This window comes from Gossypium hirsutum, chromosome A03 (assembly GCF_007990345.1).
Source record: "Gossypium hirsutum isolate 1008001.06 chromosome A03, Gossypium_hirsutum_v2.1, whole genome shotgun sequence".
Taxonomy (NCBI): Eukaryota; Viridiplantae; Streptophyta; class Magnoliopsida; order Malvales; family Malvaceae; genus Gossypium; species Gossypium hirsutum.
Window position 1 is genome coordinate 12,068,230 of NC_053426.1, and position 21,988 is coordinate 12,090,217.

The following is a 21,988-nucleotide window of genomic DNA, read 5'->3' on the forward strand; positions in this document are numbered from 1 at the left end:
GCTGATTTTAAAGCCAAAATGAAAGACATGTTTGAAATGTCTGACCTAGGACAGATGACCTACTTTCTTGGAATGGAGGTGCAGTAAACTCATAGTGGAATCTTCTTGGGGTAGAAGACATTTGCTGCAAAAATTCTAAGCAAATTCTCCATGGAAAACTGCAAGCCAACAAGCACACCTATGGCTGTTGGAGTAAAACTATCACGTCAAGAAGGCTATGAACAGGTCAGTGAAGCTGATTATAGAAGTCTTGTTGGTTGCTTGTTGTATTTGACAGCAACCAGACATTATGTTTGTTGTTAGTATACTGTCAAGGTTTATGCATTGCTGCAACAAACAACACCTTCAAGTAGCAAAAACACCTTCAAGCAGCAAAGAGAGTGCTCAGGTATATCAAAGGCACCTTGAGCTATGGATTAAAATTCAGCATGAGTGAAGACCTGAAGCTGATAGGTTACACTGACAGTGATTGGGCCGGTTCAAGGGATGACATGAAAAGCACTTCAGGTTATGCATTTACACTTGGTTCAGCAATGTTTTGCTAGAGTTCAAAGAAGCAAAATATAGTTGCTTAATCTACAGCAGAAGCTGAGTATGTGGCTGCTGCTGGAGCAGTGAATCAAGCCATTTGGCTTAGGAAAATCCTTGCTGATCTAAACCTATGTCAAAAGGAAGCAACAGAGATCTATTGTGATAACATGTCTGCTGTTGCAATTGCAAAGAATCCTGTCTTCCATGGTAGAACCAAACATTTTAGCATTAAGTTGCATGTGGTAAGGGAGATGGAACAAGTTCGAGAGATAGAGCTGGTTCATTGCAATTCAGAGGACCAAGTTGCTGATATTTTCACAAAGGCCCTAAGTACTTTAAGGTTCATTAAGTTAAGAAAAGAACTTGGAGTTAGTAGCATGGAGACCAAGGAGGAGTGTTAGAATGTGGCCCTCCATGCAGCTCACGCACCAGTCATCAGACCAAGCAGAGCAGGCCAAGACCAGAAGCTACCGAGTCACTGTGCTGAAGCTGTTTATTTTGTTTCTTTTGTAACCATAGTTTATGTAATGTGTTCTAGTTCATTTCTTTAAACTTAGTTTAGTTTACATTTGATGTAATTTCATGATATAGGAGCTAATGACCAACTTTGCTCAAGTGTACAAGTTTAGTTTTGTAAGTTCCAATGTATTAGTGGTAGTTGGTATAGTTTAGTTGACTTTATGCTGACTTTAACAAGCAAAAAGCTTGGTTTATGTATTGGCATTATGCCGTTGTTCAAGTTAATGAATCATTATCAGGTTTCATTCATTTTTATGCTCCATTTTTCTTTGTTTCATTTTTGTTCTTGTTTTCCTTTGAAATTCTATCTTTGTTTCTTCCACAAGCCACGAGGCTTGCTGCACAAGCTTACTGTTCTTGCTTGCTGTTTTGTTTCAAGATCCAACACTATTGAAGTGCCCAAGCTGCAATGTAAATGCCCAAAGCTGTTCAGCTAACCAAAACAGCAATTAATTTCCATGCAATCACTTTGGCCGAATTTACTAAGGAACACTCAGCTCATTTTTAATGTTGAACTAGCTAGGAAGTTTCAAGGAAGCTTTAAGGAAATTTCATGGCACTTTCAGCTCATTTGAGCTGATTTAAAGTTGATCGTTCATCTACTTAAAGGTCATTCGGCTATCCATGTTTTTAGCTATAAATAGAGGCTCTTAGCTGAATGTAAAAAAACTTTTGATCATTTTATGAATTTTATAATACTTTGTAAGTGTTCATACTCTCATTGCTCTCCTTAGACTTAATTGATTTATCAAGCAATCCTTGTGGCGTCAATCTCGTCTTTTTGAACTTATCACTTTGTTAAAGTGTGGCGTTCACCCATACCAAGGTTCCTATCTTCCATAGATAATGGGTCGAGGTTTATTATCAATTTATCTGTCCTATTTCCATCACTTTTCAATCTAAGTGCTATTATAGGTTTTGGGTCAACATAGCCTATTGTGTTGGTTCAAACTTTGGCCTTAGCCGATTTCCATCCATCTATCACCAAGCTATCCTTTAACCTTTGTTTGAGCCCTTTTGTGAACCTATTTCCATCTTTCTTTTCAGCCTTCTTCGAACCATCCAAGACTTACTCAATTTATCGATCGAGCAACTAAACGACTCAAATCAACGCCAAGGCGAGTTAGTATCATTAATGATATGAACCTGGTCGCATCATGTTACGACCCAACTTTACAACATCGAGAATGGCCTAAGATCGAGTGGCCCAAGTGCAAAATGAAGCTTAATTACAAGCTCATTCAGCTCACTAAGCGTGCTTGGCATTCTTATGCCAGTTGGTCTAGCTCAATTCCATCTCAACGAGCTCAATTCAGCTCGATTCTAGCTCAATGAGTTCATTTCCATCCTTTTTATTTTACGTGTTTTAAGTTACTGGAATTAAATAAATTATTTAATTAAATTAGTTAATTAGTTTTCAACTCATCAATATGTTCAAATTTGATATTTATTAATTTGAGTTAAGTGTGTTTAAATTTTAATACATGTTTTTAAAATGTTCAGCTCTCCCTCAAGAATGGACTGAATTCATTGCAATATACAAGCCTTATTCCATTCATCTAGATCCCTTAACCCAAGCCACCTTTTGATTTTTAATAAATAAATCAGTTTTCATCCAAATCTAGATACGAAAGCAGCATAATCTTTCCCTCCCCAAAAGAATCTTAAACAAAGTTGAGAAATTCTTTTAAGACCAAACTTTGGCAAGAAACAGTGTCTACACATAAATGCTTACATACTAAAGATCACAGTTTAAATTAGCTGAAGTCTACTAGCATAACTAATACACCTAGCTGACTAGCCATTAATTTCAGCAGTAGTCTTCTCAATTAAAAGAACACAAACAAAATATCAAAACTTCCTGGACACAAGAGGTATCCCAAAATACCTCATTGGTTTTTTTACCAATCTTAAATCCATTAATGGCTTTCGTGATTTCCAACTCAGCTTTTGAAACACCAGCCACAAAGAGCTCACTTTGGAGGCAATTAGCTACAATCTAAAAACAAAATAGAGTTCCTTTAAAATGCACCAAATTCCCACAATAGATCCAACACTACCCTATACAAAAATAATAAAATCATTTGCAAAGGAAAGATGAGTGATTTTCACTTTAAGGCACTTAGGATGATCCTTGAAAACTCCTTACTCAACTCCTATTTCCAGGAACCTGGACAAAACATTCATGGAAATGAAAAACAAATAGGGAGAAAGAAGGTCTCCTTGTCTTAAGCTTTTAGCCCCTATAAAAATTACAATAAGTTTATCATTAAGAGAGATGGAGAATCTAGGAGTAGTAATGCAAGATTCAACCATTTTACTAGTTGCTTAAAGAATCTAATGGATCTAAAAAAATATAGAATAAAAACCCAATCTAGAGAATCAAATGCCTTCTACATATTTACCTTTAGAGCATACCTATGAGAAGTATTCTTCCTCTTATAACCCTTCATCAACACATAAGCAAGAAGGAAGTTATCAATAATGCTTTTGTCTCTAACGAATGCTCTTTGATTGCTAGAAATTAAATCAAGAAGGTGTTGAGTAATTCTATTCACCAAGACCTTTGAAATATGTTTGTATATTATATTACAACAAGATATAAGTCTGAACTCCTTAATATGGTTAGGATTTTCACACTAAAGAACAAGTGCAATAATGGTAGCATTAAAAGCAGGTGATAACTTGGAATACGTAAAGAAATACTATACTACATCAACAAAATCCTTTCCAACTATGTGCCATACAAATTTAAAGAAAAAAGCAGTATAGCCATCAAGCCTAGAAGCTTTATCATTCCCTTACTCAAATAGTGCCACTTTAATCCCTTTAATAGTAATAAGCCTAACCATATCATGTTAAACATTCATAGGCAAAATAGAAGAAATAGCTCACTGAGAAAATGATCAGAACAACCAACAACTTATTCATCAGCAATACCAATAAGTCCTTTGTAATATTGAATAGTCTTAAAAGCTATCTACTCATGAGATTCAATCTATTTCCTCTGCCATCAATCAATGTTTTAATAGTATGCTTATTCTTCTTTATTGCACCAACATTGTGAAATAATTTAACACTCTGGTCCCTCTCTCTAAGCTAGCTTACTCTTGCCTTTTGTCTAAAAAAACTTTCCTCGTTCTCTTTGTAGATTCTTGAGCTCAACTTATAACTTCTCAATCTACTTCAAGACATTAGGATTACCATAATCACTCCACACATCAAGTTGCATTTTGTCCAATTCAAATGTTTCATTATTAATGGCCTTCAAAACTGTTTTCAATCTCTTTAACTTAAGAAAAAATTCATCATAGGGTCACTATTCACTTCATCTTACCAAGAGTCAACAACAATATTCATGTAATTCTTATGCTTAATCCAAAAATTAAAAAAAAAACTGAAAAGGTTTGGGAGGAGAGTAGATAGACTTATCCAACCATACTAATAAAGAACAATGATCTGAATCACCAAGAGCAAGAAATTCAACCATAAAAATAAGAAAACAAAACATCCATTCAGGATTCACCAAGACCTTATCAAGCTTCCTTGAAAGGTACCTATCATGCTTCTAGTTAGATCAAGTGTAATCTGGTCCAAAGAAAGCATGGTCCAAGATTCCCAAACCACTCACAACCTCCGAAGAGTCTCTTATATCACTAATGCAAGCTTGAATATCATCAAATGTAGAACTCTCTTCTAGTAGGAGAGTAATATTGAAATCGCCCCCTAAAATCCAAAAGCAATTACCAACTTGTTTCTCATATCCTCAAGATAAGACCACAACTCTCTTCTTTCAACACTATCATTACTAGCATAAATGGCAGACAAGAAAATAGTCTCATTTTGAACCTGCAATCTACAAGAAATACTCTAACAAGTGATCAAAATTGGCTCTAGCATAAGATAATTGTTCCAAATAATCCATATCCTTCCATTCATTGTAATACTATAATTGCAAACATAAATCCAAGCACAAAAATGCTTTTATAAAATAATTGGCACCTTATTCTATTTAATTGTAGTTCTAACAAACAAAATTACATTTGAAAATATCATTACTAGTACTATCAAGATTTTTAGGCCTCAATACCTTCTCCTTACCATTAACCTTATTTGGGCAACCTCTATTATAATGGCCAAAAAAGTTGTAACACCCTATACCCGGCCTGGTTGCCAAGCCCAAATACGGGATGTCACACCATCATCTCATGTCGCATACATCAAGTAGAAAGCTCATTCTAAACAATATGTCCGTCATTTTATTATCCGCATATGTCTTAAGCCACTCAAACTTGATAGTTATCATTGTTTCTTGCAAATCTTACAATAATTAGTTTTATAAACATTTTAAAACATGCATAAGGTCCATTTAGTAAAATTTCCAAAACATTTCCGTAAGTATTGATACTAACACTAGGGTATCGAATTTTTTTCTAAGTGGTATTGATACCAAACTTTCATTTTATTTCTCGATAAAAAAACCCAAAGTCTCAAAAATTATCAGTACCTATCATGAAATATAGATACTTTAAACCCGAGTATCGATACTCGAGCAAAGGTATCGATATCAAATCTCTATTTTGACTTCCTGGACGTTTCAAAACATGGTATTGATTTTAAAACCTGATTATTGATACACTTACTCCAGACCTCAAAAATATAGCATACATAAGCAATTAATCCATTCCAATTTAGTTCCTAAACATCATACACCAATTACTTCGACAAATAATCATTCAACGACCTAATTAACAGTTCAATATCGTAAAATTGTGTTCAAGCAAGTAAAGTCAATCTTTCCTCATGTTCATAAACCCAACCATAATAATATGTAATCTTTATAAACCGAACCAAAAACTAGCAAAATGTCTAGAAGTTAACATGGCTATAAACAAGTCTATCACACTGCCTTTTCCCCAAAACATAAATAAATAAAGAACACCTACGGAATAACACAAAATTGGCTTGGGTAAAGAATGAAGTGGGTGGGCTTAACAAGCTCAGTGAATGATTAGAATAACCACATCGCAAACATATCATCATGCATCTTCAAAACGGCCATTTATAAGTACAATTACAATAGTTCTATGTCTAGTGCCATAGAGTACCTATCCATGCATTATCTACTGGTTTATCTACATAGCATTTACATACTCATGCAAACATAAATCATGTAACACACATATTTAATTAAACATATATCACATTTCACACAAACGATAAAATGCATAATGGTCACATGTCATATAAACACATATCACGATACACACATATTCATAATTTAAGATAATTTGCATAGCAACCACTTACTCATTTAGGCATACATCACACTACACATATATACATTTTAAGATAATTTGGCGCTTGAGCTATGAAACATAAAAGTGAGCTCTACCATCACTCATCAGATACACGAATCTCCAACATACTAAACATAGACTCATAGAGTCAAACATGTCCCAAAAGTATAGCATATAGCTAACACTCTCCTTAATTCCCTTCACATATCCTGTTGAATAGAGCTTAGCTCACATTTCCTTATCCCTCCAACATGTCCCAGGGCCTCAATGCCCAAAATCGCTGTACATATAGGTGAGTACTTACGATCCTATGGCATGTCAACTATATCCAAGGGTTTCAAGATCATAAGGCCAAAATAACTGAAAAATAATCACATATCACTTACCGATTATCCGTGCACAATCACTGCATGTTAGCATCTTTTGCAAAACACTATCACTGTCATTTAACATATATCATTTTCACTTTACACAACAGTTACCATATTTACATATAACATGTTTGAGATTCTCATTACCATGCACAATTTCATAATCATATAAGCACAAAACCACATAACGAGTATAGATACAAGAAAACTTACACTCAGAATTTAGAGTAGGGGTTTAGACTACTACTGAATTCCCAATTAACACATGACTTGTGTCTACGAGTAGCAATCCTAAACACTCATCAATTACGCTTTTGTCAAAAAGCTGAAAGCTCAAACTAGCTTTTTTTTGCCTTTATCTCTACTCGTAAAAGGTCCTATCGAATCCAAAACATCAACACAACAATGCATCCAATAATCAGCTAAGAACTCACCACAAGCAATCCAAAAACATAAGCCTATACAAAGTTTTCATATAACCGAAACCTTTAACATAACCAACTTAAAACTCAAATGTCTTGGTCTATACTCATTCTTTTCACCTAAAACCAATTCCATTCATCTTATAATTCACCTACAACTAATTTTCAACCTTTAAACTACAATAAATACTCAATTCATAGTATCGATTTTTTTGACATGTTTTATGGCTATTTTTCGAAAATTCATTCAAATTCAAGAATTATTTAACGAAACATCAAATTAAATTTAGAAACCTTCTAATCATGTCAAAAAAGTTGAAAAATACTTTGAAACCACATTTTTATGCAAAATCTTGAAATCAACCATTAACGATCTAATTTTCGGCTTTTATTCAAACATGTGATTTAATGGCTAAAAACTTAGTTTTAAAGACTAAATAACATTTAAAACTAATGGGAAGATGAATTTTTTCCTTAGTTGACGAAAAACTAAGCATATGATCAAAAACCCTAAAAACCCACAAGCTTGAGAATTGAGGAATCTATGGTGTTTTTTGGTGTTTTTCTTAAAGTGTTATGGAGGTTTAATGTTATAAGCATGATGGAAATCAAAAGAATAGAGTTTGGAATCAAAAACCGAATGGAGAGGGTGAAGGAAAATAAAGGGACGGCAACAAGAATGGGAGGAGAGGAAACTAACATGAAATATATGTAGGTAGGGGAAGTATTAGGTTGAATTTTAAAATTTGGTTTAAGTGCCTCTTAAAAACTCACAATTTTGACTCTTTTACAAATCAGTCCAATCTTCAAAATTGAAGGTCTTTAAAACTTGTTTTCGAAAATTGATTTAATTTTCTAAAAACCATAGTAAAAAACATTACCGATAAATCATGTCACAAAATTTCAAACACTCTAAGATTAAAGTTCCTAAATTACCTCTAAAACTCTTAGGCCCTAATTTGCGGTGTTACAAAAGTGGTAAGAGAAACATCTAGAAGACATCCAAGGAATCTCAACATCAATTGTAACAATAGATCCATCATTCAACTCAACATTAATAGATATAAGTACAACAAAATCTGCAGCAATTTCAATGCATACCTTCGCATAAGAAAGCTTATTCTGACAAATTATTATACTATCCATGTATAAAAGAGATCCAATAGCACTCACAATGTAACTCAACCCATTTTGTGTGAACAACTCTAAAGGAACACAACTCAATTGAATCCAAATAGGCATCCGATCCAAATTAAATTCCAATTTCTTCAAGTTTGGCTTTCATTTGCGCAGAATCATTGGCTTATTTTATATGTGCCAAGGCCCATGTTCTAAAACTCAGTCTCTCACTTCAGAATTAGTAAATTGAACAATATACAGATTATCCCTAGCGAGCTTAACCTTCACATCTCCCAGCTTGCTCCAAAAAAGATTAACAAGTCTCTACATTGAACCAAAGTTTGGAGGTCGACTTAGAAATTGCGCCACTAAAGAGAATTGCCAAATGCAAGCTCCCTCTTCAAAAATCTCACTCTGAGCTTGATAGTTGCAAAACCATCCTACATCTAAGGGGGAAAAATTCTAAATTCTACTCTAAATTTGAGTCAAACAACATTGTATAGTCAAGCGATTTTGACAACACCATAACAACAGGGAAGAAAATCAAGAAATCAAAGCAAAAGCAAGAAATTAGAAAGAAATTAAGAAAATCAAGAAATATCACTAAAAATTAAGAGGAACAAGGAATTTGTCCAATACAAAAACTCTTGATAAAATGCACCAAGAGCATTCCTTAACGTGCACCCCTTCTAAAATTAATAAATTAATATTAGCATTAAAATTACTTATTCAATATTTAACATTTTTTAATGCTACTCAATCCATTAAGCTGATATGTGAAAGCCTTATTAAGTTTATCCCTATCATAAATTTAAAATGATAAAGTTAAGTCTTGATTTATATGCAGCAGTGGTTAAATTTTTTATCAAACATCTGTTTGACATGGGTTCAAATCGTGTTATCGCATTCACACATCTAATATTTTTTAAAAAAATACTTGACTTAACAACACAAGAGAGACATTCAGTCCCTATAAGTTTTTAGTTTTGGAAATAACACCTATAGAGAGAATTTTAGAGAGACCTTTAAGAGTTAGAATGATAAAGTGCCAAAAGCCCCCTTACTTTGAAGGCCTCCTATTTATATATATTTGAAATTAGGACTTAGAAATCTAGGTTATTAATACGAGTAATGAAACTAATTTTCAATTACATTGCATTAATAATTAAGAAGACATGGTGAAAGATTTTGTCAGTAATGGTGAATAGTGAATAAGAATTCATTATGTTTCTAAAAAATGGAAAAAAGCACTCAACATTACAGTAGAAAGTTAAGAAAAATCTTAACTATCTCCATATTTGATCCACAATTCCAAGCTCTCTAAAACATACTAAAAGTGAATATAACCCAAGAACCCTGCCATATTTCAAGGTTACTTCCGCTTCTTTTACTTTGGTGAAGCAGTACCATGATTGAAACATCTTTCGCGGAACATCTTTTGCAATGTAAGACAATGATTGTTTTTGGATGAGTGTTATTGTTGAATAATGGTTATGTTGAATTGTTTTAGACGTGAGTTGTTCTCAACGTAGTTGTTCTTAATGTAGAGATCTCAAACAAGAGTTGTTTTGTGATGATGTTTTTCTTGATAGAGCTTGTTTTGAATAATGAATATTCCAGAAAAATAAAAAAAACATGCATTTGTTTTAAATACAAGTTCCAAACAATGATTATTCTAAACATAACTATTCCTGAAATGTCATTATTCTGATTAAGAGTTGTTCCAAAGTTTAGTTGTTCTCAATATGAGTTGTTTTCAAATAACAACTAAAGTTATGTTCTGAACATAGCTATTTCGGATATAGTTATTCTCCAACAACAGTTATTTTGAACAACTTTCTAAACAATAGTTATTGCTCCGGAAGAGATATTAAGTGAAACGAGGATGCTAGTTGTTCTAAACTTGGTAGCATAGTTTCTTGAAATATAATATTATTTATATTAAAGAAGAGATAAAATGCAAGTAGTCAAAACTAAGTATCTATATCCCGTAACATATTTAACTGTTAAGTCTTTCTTTTTCTTTTTCTTTTTCTTTTCTACTTTTAATGGTGTTTTAGTTTCAAAAGGGAAAAGGTGAGGAAAGGAGCGCTTTGAGGATTCGAGCAATCTCAATCTAAGGGGTGAGAAAATAATCATAAACCAAAATCAGTAAATGCTACTATATATACAAATTGGATTATAGATATTCAACATGGAGAAGAACAAGTGGTATAATTATCCTTATTTGAGCTTTCACTTTTCTACAATGCTTCCTACCTTCTAAAATGTGTCATTCCCTCACAAGCCAATGTTCCTTCAAGATCTCCAATGATTCGAGCTATTCGGACCTCAAGACCCCTTTGAACTTCCTGAAACAAAGATTTAATATTATCAGAGAATTGCTTCATGTCGAAGGTGGCTGTCTTGTCTAACTCCACCCCATTGAACCCAGGGGCTGTTTTGGATTGAATTTCCATCAACTTTTGACCCGTTGCAACCATATATCTCTGCAACTGGAATGTCTCCTCTAGGAAATGCTCCAGGCTTCTGGTGGTTCCTCCTTTCGTTTTCACATTGCTGCAATCTCCTTGACTCGAGTCTACCTCATTCTCATTCTGAAAATTGTAGATGAGATTGTGATGAGAAAGTAGTCATAGGCCACAGTAAAGTAATGAAGTAGCGTTTGATTTCATTTCTAGCAGCAAACAAAGAAGAAAATGTTCAAAATTTTGCAGATCACCAGTGAAAGTCATTGATGTCATTGCTTACCATCCGCTTACAGAGATCGTCAGTCTTCCCTTGAAGGGACTGGTAGCGGCTGACTTGTTTATCAAGCAAAGAGATCAACAACAGAAACCCTTTGATCCCATTGTCACCCCCATCCATATCCTCTCCACTTTCTTGCTTTCCTTTTAACCTCTCAAGCATGAGAAGTTGCTGTTTCAACCTTTTGATCTTGTAAGAAACTCCAAGAGCTTGAAGATCCATCCTCCATGGGTTGTTTTTGGTTTTAGCACTGGCACCCCTGGGCTGGTCAACACAATCCACCACCAATGAATCATTAGTTTCTTTCTGGAGTGAACCAGGGTCGACAGACTCTCTTTCTTCTTCAAAATCCTTTTCAGGTGATTGAACAATCAATCTGATGTTTTTGGAGTCTTTGCAAGATGGGATTATCTCTTCTTTATCTAGCAGGCTTGTTTTTTTTTCTTGCTCCTTCTCGGTTGCCTTTTTCTTTACAATCCTGACTTTAGGCCAAAAGGAATCATGTGTCAAAGCTGGATCGTGCAGAGATATATTTAATATGTCACTCTTTTGACAACTCATAGGCTTTAATTGTGATGCAAACTGATCCTTCAAGGAATTTAATTCTTCTTCTCTCTCCAATAGCATGGCCTCCAATTTCATGTTGTCTTGTCTGAGCTGAGATACATCCTGGTTCAGTCCATCAACATGGGACTGCAACCGCTCCGACTCTAGTTCCATGCTCAACAGTCGCCAGCGAAAACCCTCTAACTTCTCATCTTTCAGTCTCATTTGTTCAGCAAATGCATCCAGTTCCAAATGATGTCTTTTCTCAATCACATTCGCATACTTTTCTGCCTCCGCTCGAACCCAACTTTCCAGCCTTTTAACATCAGCTGTCACCACTGTTTCAACAAAAACCCAATGCAGAAACGATTAGATCATAAACACAATAAGACATAAAGGCTCTCAGTTCTCACCTAAATCCTCAGTTCCTTGTGGAGATTGACAATCTGGAAGAAGAGAAAAGGCTTCTGGGTCTGTTTTCAGTTCTGGATAATCCAATTTTGCACTGGCTTGAGCTTGGTTACTGAACATACCCTTCAATGAATGTCTCTCATGTCTAGTCTCAGAGACTGCTTTCCACCTTTCTGTTTCTAGCTCAGCTTGCTTCTTCTTTGCCTTTGATACTTTAACTTCTTTCAAAAGCAATTGTTTCTCTGCTGTGTCTAACTTCGATTTCCTTAACATTGCAGACAAAATCTTGTCTTTTTGCTCCAAATCCTTGCGCATTTTCGTGATTTCCATGGACAGCTTTTGTGCCAACACAACTGATTCCTCCTTTTGTTCTAGGACAGCATCAAGCTCCATTTTTGTAGCTTCAACTTGCCTAAAGGCTCGCCCCATCTCTGCTTCAAGTTGCCTTTGATTTGAAACAATCTCAATGAAAGCAGTTTTGTGCTTCCAAATCTCGTTGGAATGCTCCTGAGCTTCACGCTTTGCTGTTTCCCTCAATTCTTGAGCAACACTTTCCAACTTCATTGCCTTCTCTTCTAATTCCTTCCCTTTCACCCCCATTTCTTCAATCATCTTATTCTTAGACTTCACCAAGATTTCCATTTCATCGAATTTTTGTTTCAAGCCAGCAATTTCATCATCTTTCTTCTTCTCCAGGACTCTCAATTCATTTATAAGGGCTCCAATTTGCAGCCGAAGCTTCTTTCTTTCAATCAACCATCCTTGCTCTTGTGATGCAAAGATGCCGACAACCTTCTCATTTGCTTTTGCATCTTCATGTCTCATTTGCTTTAACTCCTCAATCTCTTTCTCAGCCGTCTCAAGCTTTTGAACAAGTTCAGCCTTTGCTAGATTGACTTCTTCTCTCTGGATTCTCCATGCAAGCAACCCCAAGAGCTGAGCACTTCCTTGAACCATTTTATCACGAAATTCACACCATTTCTCATCACCCTTTTCGGTTCCTATGAGGAATCTGAGAGCAAAGAAAGCACAAGAGACACCAAAACACATTGGATAAAAGCTGTCACTTTTATTGTCTTCGGAGATGATTAGACATGAACCAGAAATTCGCTTCTCATCCATTGCCTTATAAACTTGCTTCTTCACCTTCGGGAATTTAGAACAACAATGAAGTTATAAGCAAAAAACATTTCCATGTAATCAAAATAATTTAACACAAAAAACACATTACAATAATGGAGGAACAACAATACCCTACACAGTTAGCAGCACAAAAACCTCATCGAAACTGTACAATCTATAACAAAAATAATGTAAAAACTTACAAGAAGAAAAGGGTGAAATGCTTTCATGAATTCAAACCCAGGCCAGAACAGCTGGTTCTACTACTTTTAGTGATCCATGGAAGATCTTTTTAAAGGGCCTGTTTGATTTGGAAAATTATCCATAATAAACTATCAGGGAAAACCCAAAAGCCTGGTTTTCAGTGATAACCCCACTTGTTTCCCATTAATTTCTTTTCATTCATGCCTCCTTCCAACACTGCTCATAGATTCCTGGTGGTTTGTCACCATTAATAACAAAGAAAAAAGCGTTGAAGAAGAAAAACATAAATCTTCCTTTGGAACAATCCTGGGAAATTTTTTATTTTTTCCAGAGTGTCTTTCACTTATTCAAAGTATAAAATGATTGATTGAAACAGTAAACAATAATCTACTCTAAAGTTTAGCTATCAAAATGAATACTGAAAAAGGCTACGAAATTAGTTTTTAAAGTAATTTTCAGTTATTACATATAGATTAGGTTAAAATATGTTGTGTAATTTTTAAAAAGTTTGGAATTTAGTGCTCGTACTTTTACTTTTAAGAATTTAGTTATTGTACTTTTCAATTTTTAAAATTCATGTCCATAACCTTTTTTTAATTATTTTATTAAATTTAAGTTCATAACAATATCTTTTTTTAGTTACATGGCTACCAAGTAAATTTTTTATGATAAACTACACTCATGATTACTCTAACATAGGGTTTGTCCTATTTCAGTTAGTCAATTTTTTTTCTCAATTTAATCACTCTTAATAAAATGATTGTGCGAACCAATTACTGTCGTTAAGTTTTTTGTTTTCCTCTAAAGGATCGCACAGTCAACAATTCACCTAATTTTTTTGTCCATGTAATACATATATTTCTAACTAATTAAAAAAAATTAACTGAATGAACTAGCCAAAAATGATTGTTTTAAGAGAGAGAGAGAGAAAAAAAATGGCATTCCCTTCGTCATAATCAACCCTAACCACCATTCCCTTCAACCCCATCAACCTGAATTGCCCAACACCATACACGACAACATGTTGGAAAAATCAATTTGGGAAACAATGTTTTTAAGCACGACGAAAATTTGAAATTTTTCTCAAAACTAAGCCATTGTGATATTTATAGTAATAAAATTTAATTGAAATTATACTTATACTTTGCGTGAAGGCAATCTAGGTCGTTTCCCAGCTTTCAACCAATTGATCTTCTCTGCTATCCTTGAACTCCGAATTGCTTGAATGTGGGCTCAAGCAAATTGAATTATGACACAAAATAAAATAAAAAATTGTTTAACTTTCAGTAGGAACGTTTATTCTCTATATGCATCGAAAATTATGAGTATTCTTGAGAAAAATAAAATTTATTCTTAAAATAAATTGTCACTATTTTTCAACAGAATATCGGTTCTCAAAAAGTGTATGTCAATAGGTTAACTCATGGTTCTTATCTATAGAGAAACAGTACAAGAGTTTTGTTCGAATAAGGTCTAAGTAAATAATAATATTTTAATAAAAAATACGAGTTTTACTTGAAGTAGAACTAGGGGATGGCGGCATGCCCTAGTATACACTAAGGATTGCCACCCCTTGTATTCTTCGAGCTATTTGGGTCTTTCATGTATTGGATCTAATTATATGTTATTTGGACTTTTATTCAACATGTATAATTTATCCAACACAATAAATATTTTCTATTATCCAAAATATTATTTATTTAATCAATTAATTTAATTAACTAAATTAATTTCTTAATTAATTTATTTTCTCAACCCAATTTAAAATTCACTAAAGTCATGACAACTTTACCGAATTAAAATCTAAGAGAATTTTAATTTAATTGTCTTATTCAACAAATATATTATGACTAATTAATTTAATTCTCACTTCAAATTTCAATTATTTAATTACAATCAATTTAAATAATAATTTGAATATATTAAATTAATTTTCTAAGTCACATTTTGTACTTAGTGAGATAATGCATTCACTACACATAGTGATACATGCGATTTATTTCTCTTACTTGTTGTTTTCATTCATTCCACAACCTATCAAATCTACATGCAATTCATTTCAAGTTATCTCGAGCTAGTTGAGGGATCGATTAGATATATATAATTAGGGCTCAAATAGTTTGTAATTAAGTTTTAGCTCTTCACCGATTAATTACAACTCATTTAATCATGGAGTCATTCCACTATAGTACCATGACTGAACTCCCTCTTATTATATATCATTACTAAAGTTACTTTATTAAGTGTTCGTCTAATGACATTGTCATAAATGTGTTACATTCATAGTTTATTCTTAATCTCTTTAGGATAAATTTATTCTCTCAGTATGATCCTATTTTATCTATAGTTTCTATTACATCTTCTGTGAAAATAAAATAAAATAAAATAAAAAAAAAACACAGATTTTACATGAAAACCCTTTTGGGGAAAAACTACGGACAGAGGAGAAGAAAATTCACTATGTCGAATTCGAATAATTACAAGAGGAATAGACCTTGTCTATTTATAGGTTTATAAAGCCATATTCTAATAAGAGTGTGGTAATATTGAAACACCTTATTCTAATCAATATAAAATAGATAGAGTTTAATAAGATTTAAAACACCTTATTCTAAAATAAAATAAAAGAAGTGTAGTTCTATATGGATTTTACTTTTATTTTATTTTACCACTGCATTTTATTTAAATAAGGATCTGGGTCACTTAATTCTAACATCTTCTTATATGAAAAAGTTAATTACTAACACATAGTAATTAAATCATTTGTCTTATGACAAATTACCCGCGATCATGTTCCTTTTTTTTCAATCATGTAATGTCAATGAAAGTATATCATTTACCTTTTTATTGGACTATGAATTCCACTATTGTGGCATGATACTATATTATAAAGAAGTCGTATACCCAACAAACCAAGTTTTAGTTCCTTATCTATTTGAACTCATATTTTCATTTAGATCAGACTATATGAGTTACACATAAATTGTCCATCATTTATTCAAGATTGAGGTATGCTACATTATGAACATCACAAGTGAATAAATCCATAAACGAATCTAGGCTAAATTCAACTTGGGTTAAGTCTAATGTATTGTCAGTCTAGATAATGACATCTATGTCTCTATCTTCTGGGAGTCATCCATTCCGATACTCAAGACAAGACATCTCCCTAAATAGACTTGATAGGCAACATAATAGTCTTTCAATCAATTTTCTCAATTTCTGTTAGACTATTGATTGTTTAGATTATCTACTAATATGTCTTCTCGCATTATGATTTGACCACATAATTCAATATAATGTTAGTTAAATATTAGATAATCAACGAGCTAATATTTTTTTACATTTTACTTTGTGTGCAAAAACCATTGAAAGCATATAGAAATGATATTAATGTATAATGGAATTTTATTTAAACCAATATGTTCAAAAATTACTAATACAAATTGATAAATATACTACACTAAAGGCACTAGATCCTAACATAACAACCATTTGGCTACTTCAATCTTACCCCTAACATGACTCACCCTCAACAGCCTAGAATACCAAAATGGAAGCCAATAAACACAGTAAAATAAAAAAGAAAAAAAAAGGATTTGATAATCTTTAAACCTTACTTGCAAGCATCGAAAAAGAAAAACTTGGAGAATAAAAAGGAGATGCAAAAATAAAAAGAAAAGCCATAATACTTATCTTAGTTTGAACCCAGATTCTTAAGCACTGAAGCCCCATTCGAGGATCCAAATGGTGAGAAGGTGTGTTTAATTATAGGCAACAACATATCCCTGACCGACGATGATCAAACAGTGCGAAACAGAGATCAAAGAAAGAGTGGTTCAAAGCTTTAAATGTTGTTAGAAGATTTGGAGTTGGTTTCTTGGAAGATTGGCATTGGTAGATTGAGAGAGAAGAGAGTACATGCTTTCTTCCAATGGTATCGATGGCCTGAACGGAGGTTGGATTCAGCAGTGGTGGACAACCTCGATGACAACAGCTAGGGTTGAGAAGAAAAAGAAGAAAAGAAAAGAAATAATAAAAGGAAAGGAAGGGAAAAAAGAAAATATATGTATTATGTGGAAAAATAATTAGGTGGATTGGTGATTGTGCAATCTGTTAGAGAAAAATGGAAAATTTAACGACAGTAATTAATATGCACTGTTACATCCTGGAAACAAGGTCGGTAGTATTGACATTAAATTATAGATTAAACATAGAGTAAATAGAAAACACGTTAGTAATTAGGACTAAATAGGAATAGAAGCTAAAGTGGGAAACTTAAATAGGCAAATTAGGACTAATGGTTAGTAGGAGATTTATTAAAATAATGGTAGAGTTAGGAGGGATCTATAGGACAAATAAACCAACTTTATAAATGAATTTGGCTGTATAAGCCAACACTGCTCATTTTCTTCCTCCCGTTTTAATTTCCTTTTTTTATTATAATTTTCTCTTTTTTTACACTTTCTTCATTTCAAAAGTTGTTACAACTGGTAGTTAACTTTCTTTCAAAATTTTATTGCGCATTGCATTTTCTGGGCATTCAAGCACTACTTTCTTCTTTAAATTCTCAAGTAAAACATCATTTGTTCTCTTAAGCTTTGGTTCAGTTATTAAGCGGACCATTTAGAAGTCACGAAGGATAGCAAGATCGAAGGTAAACAATCTATTTTCATATCAAATCTGCATTAAATGATTTTTGCTAAAGTATCTACAATTTAGATAATAATTATGAATAAACTTTATTTTTTTTATATGTTTGGCTTCATGAAAATGGTGGATCGAAGCTGGAAAATCTATGAAATATTTTCTAAAATGATTTTCAAAGAGCTTTAATAAAAAAATAGAAGGTTTACGATCCTGTTTAGCAAAGTTTTTAAGAAAACTTATAAACAGAAGGGTTTTGCTCTTGAAGAAGATGATGAACAACGGTTATTTTGAAAGAATAGGATTTAGTGAGGTTACCTTTAATTGATGGTCTAGATTTACAAATATATGTAAGTTAGGAGGGTCAAATAATTAGATAAATAAAGTCAAGTAATAGTATAGTGAGAATCTGTCATAGTTAACATAAATAGGGGATTGCTGTTAAATGAAAAATGGATTAAATTATTTTAAACAATTGATAAACCGTAAATATAACATGTTTTAATCCCATGCTTAGCATTTTTTTGGATAATTTATTATTTAATTCAGTTAATTTGATGCCGTTAATCCTTTAATTTTATGTTTTATACTCAAGAGAGCATAGGGGAACAAAAGGAGCAGAAAATGGGCCAAAAAGGGGCAAAACGGGCAGATTTAAGCATCCACACAGCTAAAACCATTTCCACACGGGCTGAGCACACGCCCATGTGGCAGCCCGTGTCGGTATCACTCACTGTTTCCCAAACACGTGGAAAAAGCTAATTTTTAGGGTTTCTGAACATTCTAAAGTCTATATAAACACACTAGAAGTAGACCTAAGGGGACACGCAGAGTAGAAAGTAGAAATTACTCGAAGGAAGCCATTGGAATCATCTCGGAAGCAGATCCACTTCAAGATTGAAGATCTCTATTCAAATTTCTCTCGAAGTTTATTTAGGTTTTTTATGTCTTGTTGTTTTTCTAAATTTGAGATGTTTTCCTTTTACATCATGAACTAAACCCCCTAAATACTTAGGGAGGATGAAACCTACGATGGATCTTATTATTTAATTATCTGAATTACACGATAAATACTTGTTCTTGTTCTTAATTATGTGTTCTTAATCCTTGCCTTAATATTTTCAGGATATTATTCCAAGTTTGATGTGCTTATTCAGTGGAGCAAAAGTCCCTGTTTAAAAATAGATCTAGCATAATTAAGTGGAGTTGCATGCAATCCTAGAAATAGGACGATATAAATCTGCTGGATTAGAGTCAGATCTAATAGGGGAATCCATAGATCGATTTAATGCGACAATAGGGGTTTTAGTTAGAAAGAGATTTCAATTAATCAACCTAGAGTCAGTTGTTCTTAGTCTCGAAAGAGATATTAACATAATTTAGGGATTTCTACGAATCAAAACAAGTAAATAAATCGTTTGATTCAGAGTCAGAATAATAAGTGAAGTCTAGGTGGATTCTTTCCTGGGTATTGTCTCTCTCATTGGTTTTCTTAAGTATTTTCCTAATTCGCTCTCAGTCGTGTTCATAGTTAATTAGTTAGTTAATTTTAGATTAAAACAAATCCCCTTAATTATAGGCTAAATAATAGAAAGATAGTTATTACTAATACTTTTAGTCCTCGTGGATACGATATTCCGGACTCACCATAACTATACTACCATTCGATAGATGCGCTTGCCTTCGTCAAAATATTAGTTAGTTTCGTGACTCATCAACAATTATATGATATGTAATTGTTCATGTGAAGTTGAGAATTTTGGAGGAGCATCGACTAGTAGAGATAAAGGCAAAGAGAAGAAGGTCACATAGTCAACATTGTGGTAAACTAAGGTGAGTACTCTGTGTATTGCACTTGAAAAGGAGATCGCATTCTACTAGAAGCCAAGTAAAGATGTGCAAATCCTATCTTCATGTTGTGAATTAAACATGTGCATGTGCGAACCTCTTCTACGCATTGTCCAAACCCTTAGCATGAATCTGTAAGCGCGTGTTTTTACATGTTATGCGAACCTTGAAATAAATGTATAAATGCGTCCAGGGTTAGGTTAAATATATACTCTATGTATAGGCGTCTAAAAGTTGTTATATAATATAAATATGTGTACTGTTATATACATTATATAGGTGTTTATGGGATTTAATTTATATAATATATAATCATGATGTAAAAGGGTACTGCTATATACAATGAATGCATACGCAGGTTTTATTATAAATAATATATATCTTTGCATTAAAAGGGTTTCGTATTATCTAATGTATATAAATGTATATATGTTATATGCGAACATTTAAAAGTGAACTATGAACCCATGTGATATGCGAGGTTTACCATGTCGTTTGTGAACCTATACCCACATTGCATGCGAACATATGTCATATACGAACCCTGTTATTTTATACTTGATGTTTTTGTATATGTGAGCTTAATGCTTTGTGAACTATATTATGACATGTTGTGATAGGGCATTGTGAACCAGTGATTCGATGGAGAAATAAAGGAATGTCAAGCAATGCTCCATTTATTGGAGATCGTAAGGGTGTGTTTTCCGGAAAGTGTGAGCATTCGTGCTACAGTTATATGGCGATTCGAATGACTCTATGAGTCTTAGGGTGTGTTTTGAATATTTGTTTATCCAATGAGTATAACATTTGATTATGTTTTCTTTTCACGAATTGTCATTATATCACTGAATTGAACTGATGATATGCGAACTGATTGAATGCGAACCACCTATATGCAAATTGTTATATGTAATCTATTTATATGGGGTTGTTTGGTATGTGGATTATTGCTATGTTTTCTAGTGTGGTTTACATGTCTATTAACTGAGCTTTCCCAAGCTCATGTCTTTACTTTCTTTCCCCCTTCGGATAAGTAATGCATGGGATAGCGAGGAGGGTGGCAATTCAGTAATTTTTCACACAAACTTTCTTTCTACAGTTTGTGTGCTGAGCTTATAAAACCCTAGGAAGGCAATGTAAGACATACCCAAGCTAGAGACTTAGAATGGGACTCAGATAATTTTAGACAATTTAAAAATAATTCTTTTTTAAATGGTGTAATTGGACTTTTTAGTCTGTTTAATTTTTGGGACTTTTTTATCTCTGTGTTTGCTTGTTTGGCTGAAATTACTGTTTGAATTATATGATACTGCCTATAAGAACTAACGAGACATTTTGCAACTAGTAGAGCCTGCCGAAATTCAGGTACGTCTTTGTTTGATTTAAAAAAGCATGCTCTTGGGACTAAATGCTTGTATGAAATATTATGTATACGTATGGTCAGTATGGATGGTTGATGTGATTTGTGGTAGTTTTTCAGAGAGTCACCACGGTGGTTAATGTGTCGTTCGAAATTCGGATCAGACTGTCTCGGCCGGGTTTAGGGTGTCACATGCACAATTATTTTATTTAGAATGATTAAATTGAGAAAATTTTTTGAGTGATAAAAATAAGATAAACCCTATTTTAAAGTGACCATGGGTGTACTTTAACCTTTTTTTATTTTAAAATGTCATACCAATCAATTTTTTTTTAAAAAATATTAATGAATTTTAATATCAGAATAAATTTCTAAAAGAAATTAGAATAACTAAATTTCACTTTTATAAAGAGTAGAAAAACTTATGGGTTATTTTAAGGTATTGAATAGCCAATAAATTAAATTTCAAAAAGTGAATCGTATATCCATTTTCAATGATATTGGGACCATAGGAAAAAGAATGAACTGCAACTCTTACCCACCTATAATATATAACCAGTACTTACATTATATCAAATGTATACAAACATGAACCATATAAGTTTTTTGCCTGGACCACATTATCAAGTCATATACATTACCATTATTTTTTTAGACAACCTGTTTAAAGGAACAAAAGGGGAAAAAATCTTCAACAGTACTTTTAAAACAAAATTCATCATCAATCTAATCATGTAATATTTTTTATATATTTAAATCGTGGGAAAAGAACAAGCATCACAAAGTTTCAACCTTCAATTTAGGTGCCAGCTTACAAAATCTTTTAGCATCACATTCACC

At 33.1% G+C, this 21,988-nt stretch overlaps 1 protein-coding gene across 2 annotated transcripts; it reads right to left on the bottom strand.

The window, feature by feature from the left end:
- Positions 1 to 10,400: 10,400 nt before the first annotated feature.
- LOC107886247 (cingulin-like protein 1) lies at positions 10,401 to 17,382 on the bottom strand. Of its 2 annotated transcripts, XM_016810127.2 has the most exons (5): positions 14,431 to 17,312; positions 13,293 to 13,523; positions 11,970 to 13,113; positions 11,014 to 11,894; positions 10,401 to 10,859 (listed from the first exon to the last, which is right to left on the bottom strand). In XM_016810127.2, exons 2-5 carry the CDS (start codon positions 13,317 to 13,319, stop codon positions 10,518 to 10,520), a joined length of 2,394 nt encoding a protein of 797 aa, XP_016665616.1. In that variant the 5' UTR covers positions 13,320 to 13,523; positions 14,431 to 17,312; the 3' UTR covers positions 10,401 to 10,517. The 2 variants fall into 2 exon arrangements, with proteins under 2 accessions (XP_016665616.1, XP_016665615.1); XM_016810126.2 differs by having other exon boundaries at positions 13,293 to 17,382.
- Positions 17,383 to 21,988: the final 4,606 nt, after the last annotated feature.

What these genes read in the sequence shown, in the direction of transcription:
- LOC107886247 (XM_016810126.2), bottom strand. Translation starts at nt 13,319, where the DNA reads ATGAAAGCATTTCACCCTTTTCTTCTT. An exon ending in ACAAGGAACTGAGGATTTAG is followed by an intron (nt 11,895 to 11,969) that starts GTGAGAACTGAG and finishes TTGTTGAAACAG; the next exon opens with TGGTGACAGCTGATGTTAAA. An exon ending in ACGATCTCTGTAAGCGGATG is followed by an intron (nt 10,860 to 11,013) that starts GTAAGCAATGAC and finishes TACAATTTTCAG; the next exon opens with AATGAGAATGAGGTAGACTC.